We start from the raw sequence: 10,234 nt of genomic DNA on the forward strand, positions 1-10,234 counted from the left end.
CTGCCTACAGGTGGCCAAGGTGGACACACCAGAAAAAGTAGCAACATGGATATTCAATTGATGCAATATGATAACAACTGTTAAAGTTCTTTCTTAATTGTATTTGTCATGACTGTATGCTTTTATAAAGTACAATTATATGGAGTGCTAATTTTCCTCATTAAAGTATATGTTACAATATTTGTTTGTTTCTTGGGGGGGCTTGAATTCATTAATGGCATTTCCATTCTTTTCAATGGGAAAAGATTATTTCAGATATAAGCAGCCATGGAACAAAATAAACTGTCTCAAAGGGCCACTGTAAAAAAAATATTTCAGATTTCAAATTGGGTGATGTTATTTTATTTATTTATTTTTAAATCAATGCTATTGGATTTCTTTTGTAAGTGAACGTAAATCGCCAACGTAGGGGGTGCCATTTTGAGTCTCGGCATATTGAAAAGAGCCGGCCGGCTCTGTGTTCAGTTCTTGTTTTTTTTTTTTTTCCTGCCTTAAGCAGCAAATCTCCTCGTGTGGCCTTTCGTTCGCCGTCTCCTTCAGCGCTCAATGGCGGCAAGGCGTAGACGTTGGGCGGCGGATCCGGTCAGGCTCTCAACGGTGTCGGCGGTGGTCAGATGGCTCTGGTGACCTCGGTGGTGGTCTCGGGGGCGTCCGGGCTGCCAGTGGAGGAGGAAGAGGCGCTTGGCAGCGGAGCGGTACTTGCGTGACATTAGGTTGTAGACCACTGGGTTGATGGAGGCGCTCAGGTAGCACAACACCATAGAGGCCATATTGAAGTTCTGGCTCAACATAGCTGTGTCGTAGTTGTCCACCTGGGCAAACAGGTTGCGGCCGATGTGGTAGGGAAGCCAGCAGATGATGAAGGCCAACACCACCACCACTGGGGGTTACATACAGAAAATGCTGTACCGCAAGGTTTTCTTATCTAGCCGGCCCACTGAATCGATTTAATCAGCTCATATTAATTGCTTCTTTTGAAATCTGCAAAAATCAGATGATTTTTAAAAAAAAATAAAATAAATAAATAAATAAGTCTTTATCTTTGTCATACATTGTAATGTGTTCAAAAAAATTATTTAAAAAAAAGAAAAGGAAACATGCAAAAAAATAATAATTGAAAAAAAAATTGTTGGTGATTCACTGCAGAAAATCACCTTATTTTTGTCAATTTTTTGAAAAGGATGTTTGAATGTTATCTGTCTTAAATTGTGATGTGTTAATGTGTAAAAAAAATCTGGGGGAAAAATTGGCTGATTTTAGCAGATTTTTGGGTGGAATGTTTATACGTCATCTTTGTCTTGTATATGTGTAAAAAAAAAAAAGATTTTTGCAGATTTTTTGGTGGCGATGTTTGAATGTCATTATCTTTGTCTTATACTGTAAAGTGTTAATGTGTAAATAAAATAAAATAGAATCAACAAACATCTACCGGAAAAAAAAGAAAATCAGCCGGCCAATTAATGGGTGGTGCCTTTAATGTTGATTATGTCTGATTTGTCACATCTAATTTAGAATCATTTACCTGTTGAAATGTAACTCATCCAGCGTTCCGTCACCCTTCCTAGCAGTTTACCTCCGGTATCATCATTTTTACGAATGACACGTCACCTATTCAAACTACAGTACGGGCGTCGAGAAGAAGACTAAAACCCTCATTTAAGCCGCTGACCTTGTTTACCCAAATGACATGGAAAGGTTTTTGTTTCTTCGTGTCACCCGGATGAGTGAAACGCTTTCTACAAGCTGTAAACCTTCCTTGAAAGAGATTTACTGCGCATGTGACGTTACGTGAGCGCAACGAGTGCCGGTGGATTAGATGAGAGTGAAAAGCGTCGTTAGCGCTGATTGATGATCATTCATGCGGGATGATCCAATTGGACGATCGGACGCCATCAATATTTTCATGCAAGGCGATGACAATATGCGAAGAACAAAGCAATATTGGAAAAGAATAAAGTTGCCGTCACGCTGCTTTTACAGTGAACAATTAGCGCGCGCACACACATTATTCAATGTGTGTGACAGGACAGCACAAAGTGAAAGCAGTGAGACAAAGGTTGACAAATCACTTGTGGAATCCAACAACAACAATAATAATAGCAACCAACCAACCACAAACTACAATTTTGAAACACCACCTCTGGCTTGAAACCCTAAAACTGTCTTGGAACCCTGCTTTGACCCAAACCCTTGTTTGATACCCTACCCTTAGCTTTGAACTCTAATTTGAAACTGTAACCATGGCTTGAGACCCTATTTTGAAACAATAATCCCCTCCTTGGAACCTAATTTGGTACCCTGGCCCTTCTTTTAAACCTTAACCCAAAATTGGAGCCCTAATTTGAGTTTGAGAACCTGATTTGAAAACTCTGGTTTGAAACCCTAATCCTGCCTTGAATATGTCATTTCCAAGACTAATTTGAGGTGAAACACTTGCTTCAAGCAATAATCTAGACTTGGAACCCTAATTTGAAACCCTAACCCAGTCTTGAAACCGTACTGGGATGGAAATCGACCGAAATGGAATTTTCTCTTCAAATGATAGGTTTGGCCTCATGTCCCTCAAACAGAAAATCGAGGATGTTGATGGTCTGCTTACTGCAAGCATAACTTTTTGATGTTTCATTTCTTATTTTTTAATTTGTTTTGAATTTAGTTTTTCAAATCCAGTTACTTTTAACTTGTTTTTGGATTACGTTTGCTAGTTTTGATTTTTCAAAAATGCTATGCTTTAGTTTTGATGATTGTTTTTTAAAATAAACGGAGTAGTGGCAGACCTATATGTTTTTTTCAGGGACGATACGATACGGATTACTAGTAGTCAAGGGGGCTGATAATCAATATTTGGAGCTGAGATTCATTTGCGGTAAAAGTGAAATTATTGCGGTCAAAGTTTTGAGTAATACAAACTCCCAAAACTTGAATTTGTTTAGATACCTTCAAGACATGTTTATTAACCAGCTTTTAAGATTTGCAACATGTCAACATCTTTTTTAATCTTTCAAACATGTCAACATCAACAAATAAATAGCTCCCTAAAGTTTTGTACTGTAAATTAAGATTTCGAAAAATGTAATAGAATTGACATTTTAATCAATACTTGTTATTATCTTTATTTTGAGTTCAAAAACCAAAAGTCCATCCTAAACTCAGCTACAGGTCAGCAGGTCTCCGGTGTGAAGTGCCTGCCGAGAACATAACATCTCAAAATAATCCAGTTTTGATCGCATATCGGCCGTTGGATTTTAAAAAAACGAGCGATGCTGATACGCGTCAAAATGTCGACTAGCGGCCCAATTATCGGCTCGGCCGATAATTGTTCTGCCACTAACTAACATGACGCATTTGTTGGGTTCAAGAAAAAAACACAAGGTCAATTAGGATTACATTGACTAAGTATTTGAATTTTGGGAATACCGCTGTACACCATTTTATTTCCAGGTGTGAATTCCTGAGCGCATCCACTCACCGAGGATCTTGACGGTCTGCCTGTGCGAGCGTTCCCTGGCGAGCGCGCCGGGTCCCCTCACGTCGTCCCGGCTCCTCCACAGCTTGAGTCCGATGGAGCCGTAGAGGAAGACTAGGCAGAGCATGGGGCACAGGAAGTAGCCGGTGGACACCCACAGCATGATGTGCAGCCGGCCCGAGTGGATGGCGCCGTCCGTGTGCTTGCACTGGCCTCCCGGCGCCCCCGTCCCGTTGTCGTACTCTACGCCCACCAGGAAGAGCGTGGGCGTGGAGGAGGCCAGGGCGAAGCCCCACAGGGCGGCGATGATGTAGTGGACGCGGCGTTTGGTCACCAGGACCTTCGTGCGAAGCGGGAAGCTGATGGCCAGGTAGCGCTCCACGCTTAAGGCGGCGATGTGCAAAATGGTGGCCGACGTGCAGCCTTCGAAAACGTAGTGGTAGAGGAGGCACACGGCCTCGCCGAACAGCCACGGGACGTACTTCCACAGGCGGTAGAGATCGAAGGGCAAGCACAGGAAGATCAGCAGGTCGGACACGGCCATGCTGGACAGGTAGAGGTTTGTGGTGGTCTTCATGTCCTTGAAGTGCTGGATGATGAGGATGGTCATGGTGTTGCCCGCCACGCCCACCACCAAAATGGCCACGCAGATCACCGTCACGGGGATCAGCGTGGAGGTGGGGAATAGGGAGCCCTCGTAGTGGTGGTCGCCCACGGCGCCGTCGCCCACGCCGCCCGGAGGGTCAGCCACCTCGGGCGACTGGAGCTCCACCTGGGGTCTGGTCCAGGGCATCTTCACTTCGGATGCCTACAAGAAAATACATTACTGAGGTGCAATGTGCTGACAAAAAATATTTAAAATCTTTGAGAGGAAGTTAAAATAACTCAAATAATGCATTTGCACAAGTGTGCACTCTCTCTTATAACTACAGATTATGGTTGTGTTCAGAATGAACCAATCAAATTCAAAGTCCTGTTCAATGGAAGGCAGCACACGCCTGCCACCATTTAAGAACCTATGATTAACCCCAAATCAAGTTCAGATGTTCTAGTATTTTTATTCACTGTCATCACTGGAAGTGTTTTCACAAGCAAAAACACAACTGTGAGTACAGTTGAAACATTATTTAAATAATGAAATAATAATAAATGATTTCCAACTCAAACAAAAAGAAAAGAAATACAAAAACAATACACATTTATAACAGTAATTCAAAATTAATATGAAAAATAACTAAAAAATAGCACAAAAATAAATACTGGCATCATGAAAAAAATAAGAAATAATAAAGTTAAACTCATTCAGCACCAGACTTTATTAGACCCATTGTGAAATGACAAATATGTCATTGGGATAGAATGAGTTAATGAATAACAAAAATAAAAATATACAATAGGTGAATAAAAATGAAGTAAAATAGAAGAACAAAAAATAAGCATGAAACACTAATAACAATATAAAATAAAAATAAAATAAATAAATAAAATAAAATACAGAAAAATCAGTCATAAAAATAAGGTAAAAAAGCTAAAAATATATAAATACAAAGCCATAAAAACACAAAGTAACAATGAATGTCCAATAAACAATGCATGTCCAAATAAGAATGACAGAAAATAACGAATGATAATAGTATAAATAATAATGACAAAATACAAATAAAAGTCCCCACTGGCCACACCATTAGGTACATTATAACACTGGCAAAACAGGTCACTTTATTAGGTACACTTTCACAATCTTCACAACGACGTGCTGCATAATAAATGGATTTACCTGTAAAATCGAAGAGAGGACCTCAACCTGCAGTCCGGCGATAAACGACGATTTGGATGATCTGGCGACAAGAGCGAAGAGCAGCTCCTCATCCTCTCGATTCTCCTCCTCCTCCTCGTCCTCCTCCCAAAGGGGAGCTTGTCCCCTAATTGAATGATGACAATGGGAAGAAGTTAACATGCATGTGTAGGAGGGGAATATGCTAAATCGGCTTACTAGTACGCTCTTTTTCCACACTACTAAACACAATTGAACGCACTAGTAGGATACGGAATAAAGAATTTTGAGTATTGGTTTAGTATTAATTCTTTCTGCCATTGAAATGAAGAGAGAAAAGGTCTTATCTCTTATTTCTATAATTTATCTCTGAGATAAATTATTGTCTAAATCGAGGTTTACTTTCAAATCCTTTATTGCACTCGGCACTTAACCTGATTCATCAGTGCAGCACTGGGCCAACTCCCATTTCCAAGATGGCTGCGCCCGTGAAACCAGACTAAAGCTTACCAGAAAGTGAGTTTCAGAGATCGATAGACAAATATCATCTTATTAATAATTTTCATGAAAAAAAATTATGGAATTAACCAATGTTTGGTCTTAGACCTCTAATGCACTAATGCTTCTAGGGCAACTATCTACATCGGGGATGGGCAACTTCAATGCTGGAGGGAAGCACAATTTTTCATCAGTGCTACTGGGGGGCCACGTAGGACCGTGCATTTCCTAACCAGACGCGTGACAAAAATGCCATTTTAAAATTGGATGAAAATACGTGCTCTTAATATATTTCATGTTTGATAGTACATTTCTCAATGCATGTATAAAATATCTACCATTGTAACCCATCAACAAAGGGTTTGAAGCAAACAACAAAATAAAAACACACCGTAGATTATTTTCCAGTGCAAAGGGCTCTCTTGCAGAAAAAATACCATTCAAGGGTGGCACAAAACTGCTCATCAAGAAATCAGCATTAAGTGCAAAACCCTTTGCACATTTTTTACACAAAAATCAACTCACTCAAAAATGTCATTATTATTGTGGTACTAGGTTTGTCCTGCAAACCATTCCAAATGCACAAAAAATTGATCAGGCCTACTCATGTTGTAGTACAGGGCAATATAAGAGCCAGTATAAGTGCAACTAAGACATGTCTGCCATCTAGTGGTGAATGGTACAACTTAAAACTACACAGTTCCTCCAGGATTTGGCAAAGTTGCGATTGCAACTATTAACGCAAAATCAAGAAAATCCAGCGAAATCACATATTCCAGCAACTTTGTTTGAACACCGCAACAACAACTACATTTTAAAAATGAGTATTTCATGTAAGTTGGAGGCAGGGCTGCTCGATTAAGCGATTTTGAACGTAACCGAATTTTCTGGATAAAACAATGTTAAAAACGTTCAAATCCGCACGTTCGATTTTGTTATTTTTGGTGTATCTAAACCACCGTAGTTTCCTCTGCATTTACACTTCCTCCCACGAGCGCTCAGTCCGAAACAACGACAGCATCCATGGCTACCGGCGATTCTGCTATTTGCTCAGGCAAGTGAGCGTTTAGTTAATAAATCGGGCAAAAATACATCTGTACTCTAGCGTGTGCCCCACATGTACAATACAACCCGTGAGCAAGTAACTCAACGTCTGAAAGGCGTCCCTTTTTTTTCTCCTCTACAACGGACCTCTGGCCAGCCCGGTGCTCACGTACCTAAGCTTGACAGTGCATTGTATTATTGAGTGACAGTTTTGCACTAATCATTGATTTATGTTTAAGTAAGACCAGGGAGAAAGTTGAAAGGCTAGTCACTAGCTGGTTGGCAAAATGACTTGCTTGACAGACCTGACTGTCTACCTTCTCTCATGTTGATGATTTCGTTTCAGATGGTATATGCACTTTCTTCTTTCATTATTGGTTTGATTAAGAACAGATCTGAAATCTATTGTGTAAGTAAAATGCTGTTAATCCCAATGGATTGTTCTGTGTGTATTAAGTTAAATTGACTGGCATTTTGAGTTCAAAGAAAGAAAAATTAAGTTGAAATTGAAATACATTCAAAATACGTCATTTTTCATTATTTTTTATTTTACAAAGAAATCATCACGTCACACCCTGTTTCAGACGATGAGCAACGATGACGGCAAAGAGATCGGGTGCAGAGAAAACATGAAGCATTTACCAACATAGGGCCGTGAAAACCAATATCCGGACCTCCTGCACGAAAGCAGGGGTAAACTATTTTATTCTAAATTCAGTGTAATAAGAGATTACAAAATAAAGTCATCCATCGACAAACACTTCACAACTGTGTCGTTCCAATTATACGTGAAAAGCTTTGAAAGAACACACACATTTTTTCCTCAATATTCAGGATTTTTTCTGGTTGTTCTGGGAATTTTCATCGCCATTTCCCCATTTTTGGGGTTTAAAACCAAGATTCAAAAATTAATCAAGGGGCCTGTGGGCCCCCAATTGCGCTTCCATTGATCTATTTGTTAGTCTTCATCAATGTTAAAACCTTAATCGAAATATTGACACATTTGACAATCTCTGGGGATTTGTTTTCCCAATACATTTGGCGATGTAGATAATACTGACCTGGGATCCAACCTACGGAACTGACAATGACAGCAACGATCCAACACGATCCAAGTCCAGGATCGTGATATTTGGCAACATGCCAAAATCTGAGTATACTAGTAAAAAAACAAAACAAAACTAAGCAGAAGAAGTAAACATTCGCTCTCCTGCAAAATTACCAAAAAACGAGTTTGCCCACTATAGTTCTCACAGGTCTTACTAGTGATGAAAAAGAGCGTATTAGTACATGGACCTTTAAGTAGATGTCAATCTGAGGGAAGACCAGCATCACGGTTATCCCTCCTCTTCCTCGTCATCGCCTCAGCCTGGTGACAGCTGCGTGCAAAACGACTGGGCCATTCATTAATGAACGCATCCATCAAGTGAAATGTCTTCTTGTTTGCTGGCCCTGTTACGACACCAGCTCTGTCTTTGCTACATAGTGACTAAACCGTCCTCCTTCTCAAGTCCAGCCTGTTTGGGCAAACTCCCAAAATGGGGAAAGAAAAAAGTATAGTTATATATTTTCAAGGAAAAAGATGTGTCATTTCAAAGAAAGACTAGTACCTTTTTGAAAAACAACAAAACAAACAAAAACCCCCAAAACCCCTAATTATCATATAAAAAATGAGAACAAATGTCATAAAAAAAAATCTGAAAGAGAAAAAAACAAACAAACTTAAGAACAAAGTATTTTGGGGGAGAAATATATTTTTGCTGAAAAAAATAGATCTTTTCAAGAATAAAATTTTTTTGAAAAAAAAAAAAAAAGCCCCAAGGAGACCTTAAGGCAGGGGTATCCAAACTTTTGGCAAAGAGGGCCAGTTTTGGTGTGAAAATGGGTGGGGGCCGACCATTCACCTTCAAGTTACTGACATTTTTCACGGCATTTGTTACCATTCAACTTGTTGTAGTTTGCATGTTTTGTCTGGTAGGGACTCTAAATATTGAATTTCTTGAAAACAGCTACAGTCTCTAACACAACTTTGACAGTGGTGTTTTTGGAGAGGCAAAGCGCGCTTGGAGCGTGTTTCCAAATGCACCTGAGAGGGCAGCCACAGGTCTGCTGCCATCTGGTGGTGAAATATAAACCCGCTTTTTTTTTCTTTTTCTTTTTACATTTGTATTTTGTACTGTGGTCAACACTACTGATGGGCCACTCATTAATTTTATGCCAGAGGCTGTGGGACGGTAGAAATTTGAACACAGGCCACATGTGGCCCCCGGGCAAGACTTTGGACATGTCTGCCTTAAGGGGAATTATCTCTCACGAAAAAAATATATTTAAGAAAACTTTTGTGTATTTAAAAAAAAAAAAAACAATCTGAGAAATTTTTTATCAATTTATATTTGAGAAAAAAATGCATATTTTCTCAGAAAGAAAGTCTCATCATTTTGAGAATTTTTAAAAACACTTTCAAGAAAAAAAAAGTTCTTCCTGGGATGAAAAATATTTTTTGAAAGCAGATGTGTAGTTTTTAAGGGTTTGTATATTTAAAAAGGTTATTGTGTTATATGGACCATTACGCATACCATATTAATAGGCAAAACAATCATACATAAGGCGCATGGGATTAAAAGGCACATTTTTGTGAAGCATTGAATGTTGAATAGCTAATTGTACCGGATGTTTATTTGATAGATTTAGCACCATCCTGCTAGGTTCAGACCGGTCGTAACCAATCGGGTAGGGCCGTGTCTCGCTTGCTTTTGTTCGCTGTGCAACTACACAGGAGTTCCTTCAAGCGGAGGAGGGGAACCTTCAAAAAATAGGGGCAAGGGGGGTGAGAACAAAAGAAAGAGCATGCCAATCAATCTGGTGACTTTTACTAATGCTAAATGCTACCTTGGTTGACAGCTCAACAGCTGTAAACAAGTCAGTGCCACTCACCATTATCCAACATTTTGTGCTCAGTCCCGGAAGCTGGTGTTTACTTTGTGCTGGTCCGATCCCACATTGTAACATTGGAAATACGCCACCAGAAAAGCTCAGCTTGCGTTGGACTACATTTCCCATGTTCTGGTACGAACGGCCAACGGGAAACCTTGGAACTTGGAGCGGTCATTGAAGCATCATTGCGAAAATAGACGGTAGACGATGACATAGAAAAATGGGCTTCCAACTATGCGTAATCCGTTTAAAGGTTCCCGTCTATCGCCTATGAAATGGGCATCTGCCATTGGCGGATAGACGGACCGGTCCCTCACATTGGCGGAATGCCCAGGGGCACTGTCGATTTTTTTTTTTTTTTTTTTGCCATTTTACAAAACTAAAGGATTTTAAGTGCATCTTATGGTCTGGAAAATATGGTAGAAGTCATGGTTCTACCAAGTGGTGAAAAGTGGAAAATGCCACAAATCTAGCCTTTTAAAACAGGTTTATTATTAGGGGAAAAAAAAAAAGACACA

At 39.8% G+C, this 10,234-nt stretch overlaps 1 protein-coding gene across 1 annotated transcript; it reads right to left on the reverse strand.

The window, feature by feature from the left end:
- Nucleotides 1-5,276, reverse strand: mlnr (motilin receptor). The gene is made up of 3 exons (XM_086035159.1): nucleotides 5,244-5,276; nucleotides 3,470-4,274; nucleotides 1-880 (listed from the first exon to the last, which is right to left on the reverse strand). The coding sequence occupies exons 2-3, from the start codon at nucleotides 4,257-4,259 to the stop codon at nucleotides 537-539; spliced, it is 1,134 nt and encodes a 377-aa protein (XP_085891285.1). The 5' UTR covers nucleotides 4,260-4,274; nucleotides 5,244-5,276; the 3' UTR covers nucleotides 1-536.
- Nucleotides 5,277-10,234: the final 4,958 nt, after the last annotated feature.

The sequence above is a fragment of the Filicampus tigris genome, chromosome 7 (genome assembly GCF_054856515.1).
Source record: "Filicampus tigris isolate MCC_2025a chromosome 7, RoL_Ftig_1.0, whole genome shotgun sequence".
Lineage (NCBI taxonomy): Eukaryota > Metazoa > Chordata > Actinopteri > Syngnathiformes > Syngnathidae > Filicampus > Filicampus tigris.